The sequence below is a fragment of the Lactuca serriola genome, chromosome 3 (genome assembly GCF_051521515.1).
Source record: "Lactuca serriola cultivar US96UC23 chromosome 3, Lser_US96UC23_V15, whole genome shotgun sequence".
In the NCBI taxonomy this organism is placed as follows: domain Eukaryota; kingdom Viridiplantae; phylum Streptophyta; class Magnoliopsida; order Asterales; family Asteraceae; genus Lactuca; species Lactuca serriola.
Window position 1 is genome coordinate 299,610,488 of NC_136410.1, and position 21,470 is coordinate 299,631,957.

At 31.7% G+C, this 21,470-nt stretch overlaps 3 protein-coding genes across 3 annotated transcripts; 2 read left to right on the top strand and 1 right to left on the bottom strand.

The window, feature by feature from the left end:
• The first annotated feature begins 273 nt into the window (after nucleotides 1-273).
• Nucleotides 274-6,316, top strand: LOC145094100 (shaggy-related protein kinase epsilon-like). Its single transcript, XM_079032381.1, has 13 exons — nucleotides 274-582; nucleotides 1,008-1,253; nucleotides 1,341-1,433; nucleotides 1,862-1,921; nucleotides 2,023-2,295; nucleotides 2,373-2,447; nucleotides 3,138-3,194; nucleotides 3,297-3,437; nucleotides 4,448-4,498; nucleotides 4,583-4,678; nucleotides 5,029-5,112; nucleotides 5,247-5,349; nucleotides 6,054-6,316. The coding sequence occupies exons 1-13, from the start codon at nucleotides 523-525 to the stop codon at nucleotides 6,119-6,121; spliced, it is 1,407 nt and encodes a 468-aa protein (XP_078888507.1). The 5' UTR covers nucleotides 274-522; the 3' UTR covers nucleotides 6,122-6,316.
• A 7,560-nt stretch (nucleotides 6,317-13,876) lies between these two features.
• On the top strand, nucleotides 13,877-16,498 carry LOC145094101 (E3 ubiquitin-protein ligase At1g12760-like). The gene is made up of 5 exons (XM_079032382.1): nucleotides 13,877-14,643; nucleotides 14,955-15,074; nucleotides 15,172-15,304; nucleotides 15,510-15,674; nucleotides 16,033-16,498. The coding sequence occupies exons 1-5, from the start codon at nucleotides 14,075-14,077 to the stop codon at nucleotides 16,201-16,203; spliced, it is 1,158 nt and encodes a 385-aa protein (XP_078888508.1). The 5' UTR covers nucleotides 13,877-14,074; the 3' UTR covers nucleotides 16,204-16,498.
• A 639-nt stretch (nucleotides 16,499-17,137) lies between these two features.
• LOC145094102 (BON1-associated protein 2-like) lies at nucleotides 17,138-17,824 on the bottom strand. The gene has a single exon (XM_079032383.1). It carries the CDS (start codon nucleotides 17,818-17,820, stop codon nucleotides 17,272-17,274), a length of 549 nt encoding a protein of 182 aa, XP_078888509.1. The 5' UTR covers nucleotides 17,821-17,824; the 3' UTR covers nucleotides 17,138-17,271.
• Nucleotides 17,825-21,470: the final 3,646 nt, after the last annotated feature.

The following is a 21,470-nucleotide window of genomic DNA, read 5'->3' on the forward strand; positions in this document are numbered from 1 at the left end:
CAGCCATTCTAAAAAAATGTGGCAAAGTTATAAAAATAAGAAAGTAGAGGGTAAGAAACGAAACAAAAGAAAGAAAGGCTGTGGGTACCCAAAAGAATATTCCTGTAAGAAGGGCATTTTCGGCACAGCAAATTCAAAAGTCATTCACTAGCATCCAATGTTACCTTAACTCACATCCGTCGGATCAAACAATCGTCGTGAAATCGGACAGCGGAGAATGAAAGTTTGACTAGTGTACAGAATGAGGTAAGGAATGAATGATTGGCTTTTTCAGGTTTACACCTTTGACCAGAGGGAGAGAGATTGCGTCTAGAGAGAGAGTGAGAGGAGGGAGAAACAGAGAGATTTAGAGAGAGAAACTTGAAGAAGAAGGTGGGGGAGGGTTGCGTGTGGTGTCGCGAATTCCTCCTCCACGGCGGGGGTGGTGAAAGAGTGGTTGAAGTCTTGGAGATTTTAGAGGATGTGATTTCTAGAGAGAGAAAGCGTGGAGTAGGGAATTAGGGTTATGATTTACGAAACATAATGAATGTGATGCGTCGTCTGAAGAGTATAGCTTCTGGTCGCTCGTCCGTTTCAGATCCTGTGAGTTTCTATCGGTTATTTTTGATAGATAGTTGACGATTTAGGAAACATACGAGAAGTGTTGATTTATTTTACAATTAATGAATGAGGAGTACTTGTTTCTTCATGAGGTTTATTGACATTTATATGCTAATACTTGAATTTTCATGGTATCGGAATGGATTTACTTCGATTTGTTTGAAATGCTGTGTGATCTCTATTACTATTTGCTGTGTTGCTTTTATTGATGATGAGAGATCAAAAATTCATGCGCTTAGGAATCATCGAAATGCAGTTGTTGTTGTTGTTGTTTTTTTTTCCTGTAAAGTCTACTGTTCAACGAAAACTTGTCATTGTTTTCAGAAAATCGACATAAAATATTTTTATTGCTTATAGTATCCGAGTTTGCAACTGTGCATCTAATTATGAACTTGATGCTTTTGCAGGGTGGCGATTCTAGCATTAAAAGGGTAAAAGTTGAGCAAGAAGTAGAATCAAATGTTACTAATGAACCACAATCAGTAGAAAAGAGTACAGAGGGTGTAGAGCAACCAATGGATGCTACATCTACAGATATGGCTGCAAGTACATCCAACACATCTTCTGTTCCAAAACCTGAAAAATCTGACTATGACGAGCTTCCAAAAGAAATGCACGAAATGAAAATCAAGGAAGATAAATCTGAAGACAAGGTAAAATCCAAAATTGAATTCATATGTTACTTGTAGTTAATCAAACTAGTCATATTTTAATGCTTATGATGGTTACTTGTAAAGCAGGAAATTGAAGCTACTGTTGTCAATGGAAATGGAACTGAAAAGGGTCAAGTAATAGTGACTACTGTTGGTGGTCGAAATGGACAACCAAAACAGGTGATAATTCTTTAGTTAACTACCTTATTTTTTTAAATCTTATACAATGCCAAAGTATGTCAGTTTGAAAATGCCAAATTGCAGGAAATAGCAACTTCTTACCAGTATGGGCAAAATACCGTATTTGTTACCTATAATACCAACATATTTTATACTGAATATAGCAATATGTAACTTGAAACTTGTTATTTGTACCTAAAAAATTTCCCATAATTGCAAAATACTTATATTTTTTACACATACGTACATGTACCTCCGTTTATTTTACCAATAATAGCAATATGTAACATAAAACTTCTAAGTATTTTCATAGCTTCTGGTTATATATAGTAAGTATGTTACTATTATGGGTAAATAATGTAAGAACCTTCCTATTTGAGACCTTATGTATAACTGTGACACTTATTATTGAATCTTTTTTGGTGTAGACTTTGTCTTACATGGCTGAGCGTGTGGTTGGCACTGGTTCTTTTGGAGTTGTTTTTGAGGTATTTTGATATGAACTCAATTTTTTATAAAACAGAAAGCATGAATCTTTAAATCCAAAGATAAATGGTAACAATTTAGTAAACCTTTCTTTCTATTTCAGGCCAAATGCCTTGAAACTGGGGAGTCTGTTGCTATAAAGAAGGTGCTACAGGATAAAAGATACAAAAACAGAGAACTTCAAATTATGCGATTACTTGATCATCCAAATGTTGTTCCTTTAAAAAATTGTTTTTATTCAACAACCGAAAAGAACGAAGTGTACCTCAATGTAGTTTTGGAATATGTCCCTGAAACAGTGTATCGTGTGTCAAGACATTACAGCAGGATGACACATCAGATACCTCTTCTATACGTACAATTGTACACGTATCAAGTAAGATTCTTACATATTCTTGATTTGGCAATTTGGGATTTAATTAATTATCTGATTTGACATTTTTCTTGATTCAGATTTGTCGGGCTCTTAATTATATACACTGTGTGATTGGTGTATGCCATCGTGATATTAAGCCACAAAATCTATTGGTAAGATCTTCTAAGCATATTTGGCATATTCATTTATTACTTGGGATATTTTCAGTTATGAGGATGAGAAGGGCATTTAGGTCTTCTGCATAAACGATAGATTAGAACTAGTCCCTGTTTCATAAATGTTTTCATTTTCATTTTTTATTTTTTTTAGTTTATTAATTACAAATAAAAATTGTTATTTTGGCTAATATGGTGTAAAATAGATATATAAAAAGTCTAAAACTTACAAAACCTATTTTGTTAATTTATAAAATTAAAAATGTTAGTAAAAAAAGTTAGAATACTTTGTTACATATAAAACTTATAAGACCTATTTTGTTAATTTTATTTGTTGTTTTGTCGTAAAAAATTGTACACATACTATTTATTTATTCTAATTTAATTTCAAATATCTTTATTCATATAAAAAAAGTAAGTATATCTAAATTTATATATACTATTTAGTTGGATAAATTTAATTTCAACTATATTGATTATTGTTTTCTATAAAGAAAATCAGGAACCATAAATAAGCTAAGTGAAAATGCTTTACTATAGTGAAGATATCTTGAGGATTTTGGCTTGTTTAGTTGGTGCTGACATGGCACAAAAATCTTTCTATTTGTGGATGCTCTAAAAATCGGAGGCATTGATTTTATAGCTATTTCTGAAATCGATACAATAATTTGAAATCTTGATTTGCAGGTGAATCCACATACTCATCAGCTTAAGTTATGTGATTTTGGGAGTGCAAAGATGTTGGTAATGACACTTAAATCACTATCTTTTTCCTAATTAGAAGTTTCAATTAATTAACAAAAAGTCAAATTTTGACTTTTTATTTATTTTACTTTAATTGCGCAGGTGCCTGGTGAACCAAATATTTCTTATATCTGTTCAAGATACTATCGGGCTCCTGAATTAATCTTTGGAGCAACAGAATACACAAATGCAATTGACATGTGGTCTGTTGGTTGTGTTTTGGCCGAGTTACTACTGGGGCATGTACGTAATTTACTTGTTTTATATTAAATTACAAAAATGGTCCCCGTGCTTTCCAACTTTTACAATGTTTAGTCCAGAACTAGAACCTTTTTCGGTTTTGGTCCTTATTTCATGGTCTTGTCGATTTTGGTCCCTGGGTCATTCTGGGTTTGGGCTTTTGGCTCTTATTTCAAGGTTTTATGTTGATTTTTTGGTCCTTATTTCAAGGTTACAGGGACCAAAAGCGATGTGAAGCCATGAAATAAGGATCAAAATTGAAAAAAACATTTTGGTTTTGAACTAAACACAGTAAAAACTAGAAATCATGGGGACCATTTTGTGTTTGTTCTTTGTTTTATTCTGTTTTTATATATAACTTAGTTTTAAATTAAATTACAAAATGGACACTGTGCTTTCTAACATTTATTATGTTTGGTGTTTAGTCCACAATTGAAATCTTTTTAAAATTTGGTTCCTGTTTCATATCGATTTTGAGGTTCTTTGGACCAAAATCGGTGTGAAGCTTTGAATTAAGGACCAAAACTGAAAAAAGTTTTGATTTTGGATTAAATATGGTAAAAAAATCAGAAAGCAGAGGGACCATTTTGTATATTGCTCTTAGTTTTATTTTGGTTTCGTATGTAAATTAGTTGCAGAGTAAATTACAAAACTGCTCCTTGTGTTTTCTAACTCTTACCCTGTTTAGTCCATAATCGAAACCTTTTTTTGTTTTAGCTCCTTATTTTATGGTTTCAATATATTTTTTGGTTCATATTTTTAGGAATCAGGGACTATAATTGATGTGATCATGTGAAACCTTGAAATAAGGACTAAAGTTGAAAAAGTTTCGATTCTGGAACTAAACACAGTAAAAATGAGAAATCATATCGACCTTTTTTGTAATTACTTTTAGAATCACTTTAACTTTCTGTTCCTTTTTTTCTCTGTGTGCTCTTGTGGCTTAGAATTTTATAAAGTTGCAATCTTTTAAAAAGCTTTCGCTGATCTTTATGAGTTATGGACATTTACAGCCTCTTTTTCCCGGTGAAAGTGGTGTAGATCAGCTGGTAGAGATTATCAAGGTATGCTTTGCTCTTTTATGTTTTTTAATTAAAATAAAAATTATATTTTATGATGTTCTTTTTAACATTTATATTTTAATTTAGATTTTGGGGACACCAACGAGAGAGGAGATCAAGTGTATGAATCCTCATTACACAGAATTCAAGTTTCCACAGATTAAAGCTCATCCATGGCATAAGGTATTCTTTCTAATATAAACATTGATTGATTTTAACCAATAAAAATGGCTATAAATTACAACACCAATACTTTAATCAATATTTTTTGTTTCTTAGAAATATACCAATTAGAAAAGGGTATTATGAAATTATTATTGCTATAGATCGTTACTGTAATATAAGTTGATAACAGAATGCTATAATTGGGAAGATTACTTTAAATTTAATGTCACATTGACATTTCATCTAATAGTAATAGTATAGCAATAAATAGAATCCTACTATCATTTTACAACTTTATATCTTTATTTGATTTAATAGTATAGCATCCTATTTCATTTCTTTGTATTACAACATTTTATTCTCTCCAGATATTTCACAAGCGAATGCCACCCGAAGCAGTTGACCTTGTCTCACGCCTACTCCAATACTCACCAAAACTTCGATGTAGCGCTGTAAGTAAATATTATTTTCTTATTTCTTTAAATAACAAGCAACAAATCCTGTGAGTTGTTTTTTTTCTTGATTTTAGATGTTTTATAAAATGGATTCAATTATAGGGATGTTGATGATTTTTTTTTTCTTTCAGTTGGAGGCATGTGCCCACCCGTTTTTTGATGATTTGAGGGAGCAAAGCACAACCTTACCAAATGGCAAACCCCTTCCTCCACTATTCAATTTTACACCACAAGGTACATACATCATCATCGTCATCTCTATCTCTATATTAAAGGCCAAATGCAAGAAATAGCAACCTACTTTCATTTATTTGTCTACTATACGCTATAGCATCCTATTTTCTTTTCTTTGTAGGCAATGTGCTTTATTTCATCCCCATAATAGCAATCTACTTACATTTTTTTTACTGATTATAGTATTTTATTTTTTTCCCTATAATACCAACATGCAATGCAAGTATGCTGCTGCTCTTATGGGTAAAAATGTAATTATATTGCTATTATGGGTAAAAAGAAAAGTACATTGACTATATCAGTAAAAAGAAAAAGTGTAAAGTATGTTGCTATTTCTTGCAATATTCATTAAAAACTAGGGTTTAAGTCATTTTTGGTCACTTAACTATTGGCTTTGTGCTCATTTGGTGGCCTAACTTTTAAAATTGTGCTCATTTAGTCACTAAGCTTTTAAAATAAAGTTGTAAAAATGAACACAATTTTAAAAGTCAGGCGACTAAATGAGCACAAAGCCAAACGTTTGGTTACCTTTTAAGTTTTAAAATGAGTTAAGTGACCAATTGAGAACAAAGCCAAAAGTTAAGTGACCTAAACCCTAAAAACTATAATGTTATTTTAATAAACAAAAGTATGTTGCTGTTTCTTGTATTTACCAGTCTTTTCCTTAAAGAAAGTTAGTAACTAACACTCTCAAGCTTTTACAGAACTTGCTCATGCATCTCCGGAATTGCTTCAACGCCTTGTACCCAAACCCAAACACGTGGAAAAATGAGTTTTCAACAAAAATGGAGGGTTGCTTGGTTACTGAAATATGTTAATGTATTTGGTAGTGATTATACGTATAGGTATGGTTTCTTAATACAATGTAGCTAAGTTTTCCGTTTGGGCTTATACACTTTAATGTATACTCTTTTGCTCCGTTTTTTTTTCTCAATCTTTTTTGCCTATGAAATGAGTCTTTGTCACATTTCATTTTTTTTTTTCGATCTTTTTTACCTATGAAATGAGTCTTTTTGTCACTTTTAATGTATACTCTTTTGCTCGTTTTTTTTTACAATCCTTTTTGCCTATGAAATGAGTCTTTTTGTCACATACTCACATTTTTATATATGTTTACTTTGTTGTTAATGGAAAAATTATAAAAAAAAAAGAGACAAAAATAGCATTTTGAGTTTTTCCATTGGTAACCTTGAATTTTGCACGAAGTTGTTCCTCTCAATTTGCAACATGTACGTGCGATAGCTTAAGCTTAGTACGTGTAGTCAAACATTTGCATGCTTAGGATCTTGTTTTATCTCATGTACATGACATCATCATTTCATCAAACGATACATAAATGGCTAATAGAGTGCATCTCACTTGTGCCATACGTGCATTTATCTAATTTCTAAAGGTAGCTACCCCTCAAGCTTCAGCTTTAGGAAACAAAAATCTTCTAAAATGTCAACATTTTTCAACATATGACCTCTATTCACACATACCCTATATTAATGATCCAACGTCTACAATCTTATGCGTCTCAATGTTTTAACTTAATATACAATGACAATGTGTCCAAAACATCCTTGCAACATAAACTGCGTTGTGTGATTCAACTTTTCAACCTTAAGCTCATATACTTCTTCAACTTTAGAACTTGATGCAACGTTACAACTTTGGCAATCAACACTTCGTTTAAACTTTAACACAATATTTCAACTATAATATAACATTTCAACTTAATTCAACACAACGCTTCAACTTTTACACAACAGATTTCAACTTTTGAAAAAAACACAACATTTCACCTTTAAATCGACGCAACACTTCAACTTTGAAAATCAACAAATCTATTAACTTTAAATCAACAAAATGTTTCGACTTTGAAAACCAATATACTGTTTCAACTTTTAACCACACACAATGTTTTAAGTTTTAACTTTATAGTCATTGAAAATGACTTTGTACGGTAAACCACTAAAATAACATAAAATTTGAAATGTGCAAGTCATTTTAAAGTAGGTCATTTTCCCTGTCTACAAAGTCTTTTTCCCTGTCTATAAAGTTAAAATAACGTGTTGAAAAAACTTGATTATAAATAATAAACCACTAAAGTAACATAAAATTTAAAGTTCTTCCATACATTTAAACTAGGAGAGCTCACCCAACCCTTGTAAACTTAAAAGCCTCCAAAACACGTTTTCTTGTATGTATTTAAAGTAGAAGCCTCATAAAATGAAATGCAACGTTTTCTCTTACATGCATTTAAAGCAAGATTCGCTTCCTAATCCTCTTTTCTTCGGTGCATTTAAACCTTAAACCCTAGTAATCTGAAAAGCCCACCTAAATGTTTATTTGAGTATTCATACAAACATCTTTTCTATATCTTAGGCAATAATATGACATTGATCTTTCAATTGCTTGCTAAACAACCAAAATTAGTAAGAGTATTCACACACACAAACCACCGTATAAAAATTAGATTAAAAACAAACACTCCACATACAAGAGAATGTCGTCTTCATCATTCTCTAGAAAAACCAGCTTGTTCTCAAAATAGAATAAGATTTTGGAAGGGATAAACAAAGAAGGAAATATATTTTGAATAAATGGGAAGATATAACTTCATTGATTAAATAGAAAAGAAGAATGACCCAACACCTTCATTTTTCCTTACTTCACCAAAAGGTGCGTGCACAACTCTACCCTAGTGACTCCATAGGTAGAGAAGTGTAGAGGTTATTGATGTAAGGATGGATAACAAAATAGTACTCCTTGAGAAGCTAAATTATATGTGAGTAAATGTTAGTAGTTCAAGTTTATGTTTTTAAAGTTCAAGAATATGTTTTCCCTGAGTATATGTTTGTAGTTTAACTTTATGTTATGTACATATATATTGAAGTCTAAGAATATGTTTTAAGAATACATTTTCTTTTCCATACTTTTTAAGTATATGTATTATTTTCCCTTCATTTATGTTCGTGTTTCATGCATGTTATGTGGGAAAGATAGAATCTTCAACAAAACAAATTTTACAAAATTAAGCCACGTATATTTAATATTCGTCATTTTATTCCAAAAAATCAAAATGCATGAGTTTCAATATGTTAATAAGAGAAATGTTTTTAAAATATAATGCTATACAGTGATGGTGTGATAGATAGAGAGACAGACATAAAGAGAGAGATGCCAAAGTCATTAAAAACTCTTCAAGTCAAATTGAGTTTAGTGGTATTTTTTTGAATAAAAATGAAACTTTTTTACCTTCTTAAGACAACCCTCACGCAATGTAATATCTAGGTCGATATTTTTATTTTTATTTTTTGGTTGACCTATTATGATTTGTGACAATTATGTTTTTGAAAATTTTTAAAAATTAAACAATATAACAGGCAAGCAAAAAATGTAATGATATTTTTCGAAAAATATCTGAAACTTTTATGCCCCCTTCTAGACATTTTCTTTTATATAAATACAACATTTAAACTTAAAAATCACTAGGAAATTAAGTAATATAACCATTAAAAGTGAGTTTTTCAAAGAAAAATTTTTTTCTTCAGTTTTTTAAAAATAACCACTTTATTCGAAATGTCTTCATTCCGTAGTACTATTCATATTCCAGATTTTTTGTTCGAAGAAATGTTTTTATATTTTTTTTGGGATTCCAAATATTACATTTCGAAATGTTTAATGTCACAATTATCAATAAAATGTCTAATTTTATGCACTAATATCATATATAGTTCACATTATTTTGATTTTATTTTATTTATTTTTATTTTTTGTGGATTTAAGAAAAAAACAATTTTTTTTCTCGAAATTCCAGAATTCCAGGTTTTGTTTCTCAAAATCCAAAATTCAGTCCAGAATCCGAAATGTTGGTTTGGATTTTGGTCCGAAATGTAATTTTTGTTAGAAAAATGTTTTTTCTTGGTTCGAAATACTCATTCCAGACCAAATGTTTATTTTTACTAAAAATGAAATTTATTGATTTATTCTTCGAACTCAAAATGTGATTAAAATATGGTTAGATTATTTAATCTTACTCATTCCAGACCAAACGTTTATTTTTACTAAAAATGAATTTTATTGGTTTATTCTTCGAACTCAAAAGTGGTTAAAATATGGTTAGATTATTTAATCTTACATATTTCAACTTACAATGTTTCACCAAATATCATGTTACTATAGAATCAACTTGTCAAAAATAGGAAATTCAATGTCTTGTAAACATTTAACAATGATAACAAATGTGAACCAACAATGTGAAAGCACGTAGGATGCTTATTCAATAACAACATAATTTCAATCAAACACTTCATACAAGCACTGCAAATAGTCAACAAATAATTGGAAACCCTAGAAATCCCAGTTTAAGTCCATTCTGGACAAGGATTTCCTTATTGGGCCCAATGGGCCAATAAGCTTCCAATTTGACTATCTTGGGCTTAGAACTCTTAAATGGGCTCTAATTGGACCCACTTTCATTTATTTTAACATTTTGGGCCATATTGGGCCTAGAATGAAATAAAATACTTTAATAGGCCTTATTGGACCATAACAAATCCAATTAACCTAAATGGGCCATAAAATCTATTCTCTTTGACAAATTGGGCCGTGAGGCACCCTAGGAGTCCAATGGGCCGAAAAACAATCAACATGGGCCCATGATTTGGATTTAAGCACCAAAGGCTCAACAATTTTTTTTTCTTCTTTTCTCTCGGCCCATCTATATTTATATATAAAAAAAGAAAGAGAAAAGAAATGGAAGTTGACTTTTGCTATGCCACCTCATTATTTTCTCTTGGATTTCCATGCATGTAACCCATATTTCCATGCAACCATCACTTCATTTAATCTCTCTTCCCCTCTCTCTTCTTCTCTCGGCCGAAACAATACAAACACACACATATCTCACTTGAACACTCTCAAAGAAACTCTCTTTTCTTCACCAAGTTTTCGAGATTAGGAAGCTTTTCAAGGAAATTACCCCACAAATTCATCATCTAAGGTAAGATCATGCTTAAATCTGTGATCTAACTCACTTCTTTTCATCAAAAATCACCTCTTAATCCATTCAAATTCATGATCTTGCATCTTAGAACCCACTAAGTTCGAGATCCATCTAAGGAACTTGCTAGGGCCAAAAATAGAACCACACTTCTCCCAATCTTCTTCAAAACCGAAACCACACTCAAGGTGAGCTTCATACCCCTTTCTTTTTGGTTTTTATGAGTTTTATGGGGGAGAATACAAGAAAAATGTGTAGATCTATGTGTATATGTATGCTATGTGTGATTTGATGCATGTATGTGTGTGGTTTCATGTGTATTGTGATGAATATGTTACCAAAAAGGGTGTAAACAAGTCAAGAATAATAGCTTATAAGGTCACGATGAACAAATTCTAACATAAAACCCATTTTTGGGCTTAAATTGTCAAAAATACAAACTTGGGGTAAAAATAAACAAGTAACGGTTTCTTGAAGGTTAAAAGGGTCAAAAAAAGTTTCTATAAATGTTTTTCTGAACATTAGAATTTTTGAGGGACTTAAAATGTAAATTTTTAGCCTAATGGGCTAATTATGGGCTTCTCGACCCAATAAGCCTCAAAATGCGGAAATGATAAGTTTGAGGAGCTGGAAATGTAACTCTCTGTAAAATAGGGGGTAATTAGCATAACAAAATGTTTATAAGGTTCAAAAATGCTTTTCACTATCAAAAAGGACCAAAAATGTAAACTTTTTAGATTTTGGGTCAAAACTGTAAAAGTTGTGAAAATGAGTTCCTAACCGAGAATCACTATTCTGGAGGGGCTGAAGCTGTCAACAAAGTAAATTTTGGGTTAAAATTGTGTTTTCATCAAATAAATAATACAAAAGTGTCAAGAAAAGGGTTTTAAGGACGAAAAATGAAATTCTTTTATATAAAAGGACCAAAAATATTATTTTTATAAAGGAAGGGTAGTGAAAAGGGTCAAATTCCACTTTCAAACAAATTAATTCATTAATACAAAATACAAGATCCACGATTACCAACGAAACGGAAAACAAATACACTCTCAACAACAAATATCGTTATAAAACGAATTGATTCAGTGTCGAATCAATAACAAAAAAAATCGTTAAACCAAATCATTTAAATAAACACGCGATAACTATGATGAGCAAACTTACAAACTTTGGGCTTTGAAGTTTCAAATCATGCTTGTTGGGCCTTGCTAGCCCATTAACATGATCTTTGGGCCCAAAGGGAATATGCTTACGTGTTATTGGGCCTCCTATGACCCGATTTCATGTAAAAGGACTTTCAATAGCTCTAATGTGCTATTGGGCCCTAGTGGCCCATTAGTACTGCTAGTGAGGTCGAGAAGTCAAATGTGAGTTGGGCCAAGTGTCTTTCGCATTCCTGATAGCCTTAAATAACTCACGGAAATAACGGGACTTCGTACTCCCCTTTCTCCTCGGTTGTTGGGCTTATGAGAAATCCAGTAAACAGATTCATGGCGTTAATCAAGAGTAATCACGGGGGTTAGATTAAGTGAGCAGTAACGGGCGACGCCTTTAAGGATCGTTCGTAACCTGTAGTTATAAACTAGTCATCTTTATGCGTGATTATAACGACTCACAAACCCTAATTAATCCAACGCTACCCGATAAGTCAAAAATCATTCGTCGTAACGGTATAACAATAGAGAAATCACTGTATTTTATGTATTGGGAAAACATCGGGTTTTCTTGGGAAGTTCAACATTTTCACTTGCGTGATTTATACAAAAGTTTAACAATTATACATGTTTTGAAAATCAACAAGCATATATTCACGGATCTTCACACTTATTATAAACAATGATATTTTCAGAAAATATCGGATTTTCTAGGTTTTACAAACTACACCAAATCATTTTACCACAACATTTCTTATGAACTCACCAACATTTCATATGTTGACGTTTTTCAAAATAACTTGTATTCTCAGGTAACAGGTAAACCGAAGAATAAGTACCAAGTAATGTCATGGTGTTTTGCTCAGATTATCTATCAGACAGTTTATGTTATGAAATTGTAATGTCTAAAACAATGTACTGGATGTAAACAATATCAGTTGTAATATTTCAATGCATGGTGATGAATTATGTTATGATTCATGTATATTCATTGTGATGGTATTCAATTTAAGTCACAAGAGCCCTCGGACGTTTCCGCCGTCTGATTCGGGGGTGTGACACAACTTCATGTCTCAACTTGACATTTCTATTTAACAACTTAAAACACACAAATTAAAATATTAGGAAATACATGTTCATAAAATATTATGTACTAACCATAGTACAATACACATGTTTTATAAATAATTCTTGGGAAAATGACTTAAAAAGGTAATAAAGTTTCAAGAATGTACAAAAAATACAATTATTCTTTTTTTTAGTGTAAAAAATACCATTTAACCGGGTATTGTAGGTTACCCGGTTAAATGATCACCAACCATCACACAACTATTCATGGTCTCTCAGTTTGTGTCGAGTTTATGAGATCATCCATCCTCGTTTTGGAAAGTCCCCACCATCACCATAGATCAAACACATACACCATTTATGAGATCAAATACACACACATACACCATTTCTGAGATCAAATACACATATACACCATTTATGAGATGAAGAAAAAGAGACAATTTAGACCCAAACAATACCCAAGTAATCTGTTTTCTTCTTGACAACCATTATGTGCTTAGTTAGCCCCAAATGGGAAGTATGCTTCCTACACACCTGAGCAGGTTGAAGCCCTTCAAAGGATCTATCTTGACTGCCTAAAACCGAATTTTGTTCGTCATTAACAACTCATTCATTAATGCCCTTTTATCTCCAACATTGAACCCAATTGGGAATGCAGCAATCGCACCTGGTGTATAAAATGGATCGAAGACACTAATTTGGTGTACATCCTAGCCAAAAATGCAGAAAAGGGAAAAGAAAAGATGGTGGTGTGGAAAAACCCTAAACTTTGATGGTGAAATGTCGCCGCCACTGTGAAGGTTTTCAGAACCCACTTGCGGTGGTGGTTTGCTAGAAATCTAGCCGGAGAAGGAGATCGTTGAGCCAGAGAAGAAGATCGCCCTTTCTCGGAGAAGGGCAACGACTGTCGTCGTCTTTGTCGTTGTGGAGATGGTTTCCAATGGAGCAACACCTAATTTGGTAGTTGAAGGTGTAAATGTCCATTAAATAAATCAAGTACTGAGGTAACCGATTACATCAGGTTACCACAAGCCTTTATGTGTAGTTTCTTGGTGTTTTTTATATAAAAAATTCAATTTAATGGTATTCTTTACACTAAAAAAAATAATCACATTTTTTTTTTGGACATTTTAAGTCATTTTCCCATAATTCTTTTACCAAACTAAAATTTAATTTACATAATTTTTTAATGTGAAAAAATAGGTATCGATTTAATCGCTATGATTGAGTAGTCAAAAGATGTATAACTTTTTAAGCATAAGGTACATGTAATAAAATCACACTTCTAAATTTAGCAATTCTTTCTCTGGAAAAATAAATATTCCCAACATCTTCAACCTCGAGCACTTCATCATCTCATCACAATTCACAAGAACAATCCAACTGTACTCCACCCCCTTGTATACATGGCCATCCATTACCACCATTAACAGTCAACTAGAAAACCTCTACACAGTCGATTAGGTTTCTCCCCAAATCTGCCACTTTCCCCCAATCCGATCGATCCACGATGTCGACAGCAATACCCTCTAATTCCCCCTCTTCTTCATCCGAATCCAACACCACCAACATCGATGCAACTCCATTACTCTCCACAACCTCCGCCATTTCCGACCAAATCTTCCTTACTCGACAATTCGTCAGAGGCCCACCTTCCCTCCGTGGCGCCGCGAGGTTTCTCCGTCGTGCCAGCAGTCGGAGAATGCTCCGTGAACCGTCAATGCGAGTGAGGGAATCAGCCGCAGAGCAAATTGAGGAACGGCAGAGTGATTGGGCGTATTCTCGCCCAATTGTTATCTTAGACCTAATTTGGAACCTTGCGTTTGTGACTGTTTCAGTTGCGGTTTTAGTTATGAGTTTGAAGGAGTCTCCAGTGATGCCATTGAGGGTTTGGATTGTTGGGTATGCGTTGCAGTGTCTGCTCCATATGGTCTGTGTGTATGTTGAGTATAAACATCGTTACCAACAACGTTCGTTTGAAGCTAATAATGACAATTCCAATTCTGCAACTTCTGGAAATGAAGGTCTGGAGAATGTTGATTTTGCTTCGAGTAGGTTGCAGAATGATGATGAGACTAGGTAAAATCGTTAATCAGCTTGTGCTAATTGTTATTCCTACTTCAAATCAACGACACATTTGTAGTTTTTGATTTCTTGTATGTTTGATGAAGAACTTGCTACAAACACTTTTATCTTGATGAATTTCTCTTCATGGTGTCTAAGCTAATTAGCACAATGTTTTTTGTTTTCTTTAATCATCAATTTTTACACAAAGAACTAATTTTTTTGTTGTTATCTAGGGCTAAATGCAAGAATAGCAGCATACCTTCATTTATTTGAGTGTTTGTTTTTTAATTAATTAAAAAACATTTATGATTTATCTATGGCAGTGTTGCAAAGCATCTGGAGTCTGCTAATACAATGTTTTCATTTATTTGGTGGATTATTGGATTCTATTGGGTGTCAGCAGGTGGTCAAAGTCTGAGTTCTGAGTCACCTCAGTTATACTGGTTCGTTTTTACCTTTTTGCCCCTTAAAAAATTCACAATTTTCACCTTTCTTCTGTTTAACTAATCTCTTTCTATATATATGTTTTTGTTTTTTCAGGCTTTGTATAACGTTTTTGGCTTTTGATGTGTTTTTTGTGGTTATTTGTGTTGCTGTGGCATGTCTTGTTGGCATTGCTGTTTGCTGCTGTTTACCTTGTATTATTGCTATTTTATATGCTGTTGCTGATCAGGTGAGTTTTTTTTTATAGAAAATTCTTTAAAAAAAATATATGAGAAAATGAAAGGAAATGGTAAAAGGAAGGGCAAATTGAAAATCTATATAGAAAACTTTGTCAAACTTTAGTGGCTTTCATTGAAGAAACCTTAAATATAGTGGCATGTATGTAATTTTTCCTAAAGTTAGTTATGTTGAATTGTTAATTATTATATTATTAGGAGGGTGCAACTAAGGATGATATTGATCGTTTGCCTAAATACAAGTTCAAAAGAATTGGTAATTTTGAAAAAGAAAATGAGGAAATTCAAGAAGCTTTTGGTGGATTGATGATTGAATGTGATACCGATTCACCCATTGAACATGTTCTACCTCGTGAAGATGCTGTAAGTTTTTTAATCTTCTCAAATTGCAAGAAATAGCAACACATTTTCATTGATTTGTTTATTATTATAACATCCTACTTTTCATTTTTTTATTTTTATTTTGAAAAATGAAAAATCTATCAAATTGTAGCATTGTGACATTGTATGTCCCAAGTAAAACAAATATTTTTAGTCCCCTGAGTCTAGTTTTTTTTTTGGTTGCAATTTTGGTCATTTTACTTAAAACATGACCAAAGAGATTCCAAAATAAGGACCAAAATTGAAAAAACCCAGCATACTCAAGGACCAAAAATGCAATTCCTCGTAAAAAGTACATTGCTATTTAACGACTAAGAAAATGTATCTATTCTAATAACAGGAATGTTGCATTTGTCTCTCTGCTTATGATGATGGAACCGATCTTCGTGAGCTCCCTTGTTGTCACCATTTTCACGCACTTTGCATCGACAAATGGCTTTACATTAACGCAACATGTCCACTATGCAAATTCAACATATTAAAAAACGCTACTCAAGGAAATGATGTATGATAAATTTATCCTAACTAACGTATAATAATAATTATGAGAGATTATTGTGTATTGTTGTTGAGGTTGAGGTTGAGGGATTAGTTTTTGATTTTATGTGTAAAAAAAGGCGCCAGATGTAAAGTTGTAGAGTTTCTATGATTTGTATTTTGTAGCCTATGTAAATTGCTTGTGAAGTTGTGTTTTTATCCAAGTGTACTTTGTGCATAGTTGGTTGTATGTTGTTATGGTTATGTAAGAAATAGAAATGTATTTTTGTTTTTTTGTTTCTTATATAATATTTACTTTTCTTTCTTCATGTTGTGCGATTCTACTTTGGAGAAACTATTTGTTTATAGGAAGGTTAAATGCAAGAAATAGCAATATACTTTCATTTTCTTTGTGTTACAAGTTACAATATTGTAGTTTTGAAAATCTAAGCGGATTATAGCATGTCATATGAATACAAATCAATTGTTATTGAAATAAATGGAAAAAATTTACAAATTACAAATAAATGGATAAAATTTACAAACTACAGTGCGTTAAAAGGAAATAAATTAAAAGTAGAGTTAACTTTTTTCTCGCTAACCGTATCCTCCCTAGTTTTTATTTTGTTGTGGTTTTATTCTTTGGTCCATGTGAAATGACTATTCTATCCTTTTTAATTTTTTTTATTCGATTAAAAATTTTTAATCAAGAAAAAGAACAATGTTAGAAAGATATGAAAGTAAGATAAAACAAACAAACAAAAGTATGTTGCTAGTTTATTGCATTCAGGCTACAATTGAACATATATATTTTTTTTAAAGGGGATTCTTAATAAGAAAAAAAAAATTCCGAAAGTACAATTCTATATTTTGGTATGTTTTTCAAGACACAATGCTCTGATAAGATTTTTTTGAAAGTATAGTATGGTAATTGAAATAAATGAAAGTAAGATATGATAATAAACAAATAAATGAAAGTGGGTTGTTGTATATTGTATTTAGCAGTTTCTTTTACTTTTGCATATGACAAAAAAAAAAAAAATGTAACGAATAAAAAATATATTGATGGTTGCTATAAATCCACTGATAAGTATGACCACATTTAATATCTATTTCGAATAGGAACACCAATCGCCACCCCATGAGTTACATTTTGACCCATGGTGGCCCCGTAATTCCACCCGTTTGTCTTTAAGGAGTAAGTCGTTGGAATACTGTTAATACTGTTGTTAGCAATATTACTTGACGACTTAACCTTAACAGATAAATTAATTATCCCATTACGTTCGCCATATCTGTCTCTCAACCTATAGCTTAAAAAATGCAAATAATCACTCGGTAAATATCCATTACTAAAATCTGACACCGGAACCCTAGCCGACCCAACAACACGATCACCTGAAAAGTTGTTGCAATGAACTTCTAACGTGAAAAATTTCGCATGCATTGACATTTCTGTCAAGAACTTCTGATTCCATGAAGGATAAGACCCGTTTTCAGTATCCATGGTGGTGGTCTGACTGTTGTTGGAGTCTGTTTTGATGATGACAAACACGTTTTTCTTCACCGGACGTGTTTTGGTAAGTGAAAGGGATTCGGCGGATATGATTGTGAGTTCGAGAACCAATGAATTGTTTTTTGGCTTTTCCATTGTGTGTTTTGAAAGTTAAGAGGGTGAGAAGTGTATATATATGATAAGTGGAGGAAGTTTGGTGGCAAATGGAAAGAAAGAGAGAGGATCTTTCCAGTCACACTCGTGGAAAAAGAGCTCGGTCAACTAATTTGATTTTTATCTTAGAAAGAAGGTTGATCACAAAATAATCGGTCGTTCCCCAAACTTATTTTTTTGGTAAAAAAATTTATTGTTATTATTATTATTATTATTTTTGTAAAAGGAATAAAAGATTGCGATTCTATTTTAAAAAGTTTTTTCGTCCATTCATAAAACAATTCCGTATATTTTCGAAACTTCTTTTGATGAAATTATTGGTTATATATTAATGATAAATATTGAAAAAATTATCTCTTTTGTGATACGACTCTACCTTTTAGATTGTTTTAGTGTTTAACCTTAGCAAAATGGTTACATAACCCTTTAATAATTTTATCAATCTACACAAAATGAAAAAAAAGGAAAGAAAAACTAATAAGATTATCATTACCAATATGTTTGTCATTTTTTTTATAGAGAAACATATTCAAAACCACCTAGTTATGGTGTTTTGCATACAACATCCTGACTCACCATAAAAGAAGTTACCTATTTAGGGGTCGTTTGATAGTTGCTAATTGGGTCAGAGCTGACTGGGTTAGAAACTGACTGAGTTAGAAGTTCTGACTGAGTTAACTTCTAACTAAAATTTGTTGTTTGATTTATATTTGACTGACTGTACAAAATGATTGTATTGCCCTTAAACAACATTTTTTATAATAATTTTTTTTAATGATTTACCACTTAATTTATGACATTATATTTTTTTTATAAAAACATTCAACGAGACCAACAACTCCATATATCTTTCCAGATTAAAATAACTGCTTTGCTTTAAATTCAACAATCCTACAAATTAACAAAACCAAAAACTTTTTTATTGAAAACACAAGAATGTATGTAATTATTGCAAACACACATATTGTTCACTTCATTACCTTTGTGCTCTCTTTAAGCTGCCATGCCATTTTTTGTCCTTGATCCTATACTCCTGCTACATATCTTTGCTCGTGAAACCTATCACAGGCTGTGAGACTCAATATTAAATAACCATAATCTATGCAAAAAAAAACCCATCACTAACAATGTAATCTCACTGGGGATTTTCATCGAACACCTTGTGTGCGATGTTTTAAACTCCACCTCTGTACGAATATTATTGGTAGAGGTACCCCAAAATTAAACTACAAACCTCAAAGAACTACAACTTAACCAAAATAGAAAATAATTTGAATATCTAGTTAACAAAATTCGAATTTGCAAAACTTCCAAGAAAACATCCAAAAAGAAACATACCCACATGCTGTGAAATTTGAATTATGATTTTTTGCCTTGTTCTAATCGATCACCTCTATCTTTTACCCCTTGAAATCAACAACCAAGAACTCTGGAAAACATCACCATCAATAAAAAGAAGTCCTCCCTTCATTAAGCTCTGATACAACGATTTTAGACTGGAACCATCAGAAGTTGTGCGATCCACTGAAGGAAAAGAAGAATTAAGTCAACAACAAGGGGCAAAGCTGGTCATTTAGGGATAGCTGAAGGCTAAATCTCGGTCAAGAGGTTTTGAAATGAGGATTGAATCATTAAATTTATTTGGACCGAGTCCCTTCTTTGGACCGAGTCCGACGATGAACAAGCAATATCAAACATGTCAACTTCTAACTGAGGACCGAGTCCCTCCTTCTGACTGGGTTAGTATGAATATCAAACAGCCCCTTAGTTGTTGTTGGTCCCGGGTTATGCAATTACACGATATAATAGCATACACTATGCTTTATAATTAAACTTTGTTGACTAAGAAGAGTTTCTTAAACACAAAGATAATATGTTGAGACACAACTCATACATAAACAAACTCTCTGTCACACAAAACTCTTAGAATCTCACATCAAAGGATACATTCAATGATTATAAGAATATAAATACTAATCTAGCCAGTTAGCATACAAACATGGATACGTTATGTCGCAATCTTGAATCTTTAGTATATATCCTTATCTTCACATTTCAAATCTTCAAGAAACTCTATCTTTTACTGGTTCAAATCTCCACGTGTTTGTTGAACTCCTTTTAACAAAATGAGTTTGTAGGCTAAGCTATCTAGGCTTCTGGAAGCTCAAGTAGCCAAGTTATCTTTAGATGTCTAGGTAAGCCTACACCGACTAAGTCCTCACTATAATATTCGCTCCGAGCTGACTGAATTCGAATTGCATCTTGAAGTATAAAAGATATAAACATCATTAAATCACTAGTTTGAACCTAAAAACTGTCCAACACCTTAACAGTTTCAATCCGATCAATTTCCCATAATCGATCGATCTACAGGGGAATTATTTCCACCATCTACAATACCATCAACATCACTATCATCATCTAGCTCAATAATATTATTCATTTTAGGAGATATATTTATATATCTATACCTACATATCTATCTATATCTATATCTATATTTATCGATCTATATCTATCTATCTATATCATACATCATGCATACTTATAAAGCTAACATTTTTTTTCTTGAATCTCATGCATTTGAAACCTCATTTTTTAACTTCCTCAAACCACATTCATTTGAAACCCCCACTTTTTTAACTAATGCAACTCAAATGTTTTCTTAATTATGATTTAGCACTCAAAAGTTTTATAACTTATATTATGTTTAATTAACATTTAGTGAAAAGTTTACTATAAAAGGACCAATCTTTTGGGAAGACATGCATACAAATCATATACAAATTTCAGAAAGAAAACAAACTTAAAGGTTTTTGTGTTGGGTTGAGGTCTTATGACCACTTTTGGAGATATGCTATTATATTATAGCTTTTAATTTGTAAGTTTGTTATACTAATTCATTTTTATATTTTCTTCGTTTTTGGATTATTGTAATACAGTCGTTGTATATTGTGGTTTAATCGTTAATATATTGATCATATATTATATAGGGTGATGTCAAAAATATTTAATTAAATATTTTAAATATGTTTATTTTTGTTTTGTGATTGTATCGTTTCAAAAAGATAATTAATTAAAACTCATACATATGTGATATTTTTCATCTCTCTTTCTTTCTCTCTCTCTCTCTCTCTCTCTCTATATATATATATATATATATATATATATATATATATATTATAATAGATGTCACAACACATCAACCAAAATTCATTTAAAATCTAATATTTCAAATGCTTTTTAATAATGATTGTAAAATTTCAACATTTGCTACTTAATTGATTGATTAATAAAAATATTAATGTTTTGAAACTCCTAACTCTTAAACTTATATTATTTAATTTGTTAGTTAACTGAATATTTTTCCTACATAAAGATAACATTTTTATGTTTGGTTACTCATATTTGTTTATGTAATTAGAAAACAAGGTGTACATAGAATGACTACTTCAATTTCACATAGGAATCGATACAACTAGAGAGATATGTTGTCTTTAACCGGTGGTAGGAGATCCACATACATTTTTTAATTATTTATATCTTAATTTCAATGTTTAATATTTGAAAGTTCATATATGAAACCTTGGATGTTTTGGTGTAATATAAATATTGTACTACAAATTTTATTA

Bases quoted from the DNA above. Each gene is read 5' to 3' on its own strand.
- LOC145094101 (XM_079032382.1), top strand. From the start codon at position 14,075: ATGTCGACAGCAATACCCTCTAATTCCCCCTCTTCTTCATCCGAATCC. The intron at 15,075-15,171 runs GTTCGTTTTTAC...TTGTTTTTTCAG, and splicing joins GAGTCACCTCAGTTATACTG to GCTTTGTATAACGTTTTTGG. The intron at 15,675-16,032 runs GTAAGTTTTTTA...TTCTAATAACAG, and splicing joins TTCTACCTCGTGAAGATGCT to GAATGTTGCATTTGTCTCTC.
- LOC145094102 (XM_079032383.1), bottom strand. From the start codon at position 17,820: ATGGAAAAGCCAAAAAACAATTCATTGGTTCTCGAACTCACAATCATA.
- LOC145094100 (XM_079032381.1), top strand. From the start codon at position 523: ATGAATGTGATGCGTCGTCTGAAGAGTATAGCTTCTGGTCGCTCGTCC. The intron at 2,296-2,372 runs GTAAGATTCTTA...TTCTTGATTCAG, and splicing joins TACAATTGTACACGTATCAA to ATTTGTCGGGCTCTTAATTA. The intron at 3,438-4,447 runs GTACGTAATTTA...GGACATTTACAG, and splicing joins CCGAGTTACTACTGGGGCAT to CCTCTTTTTCCCGGTGAAAG.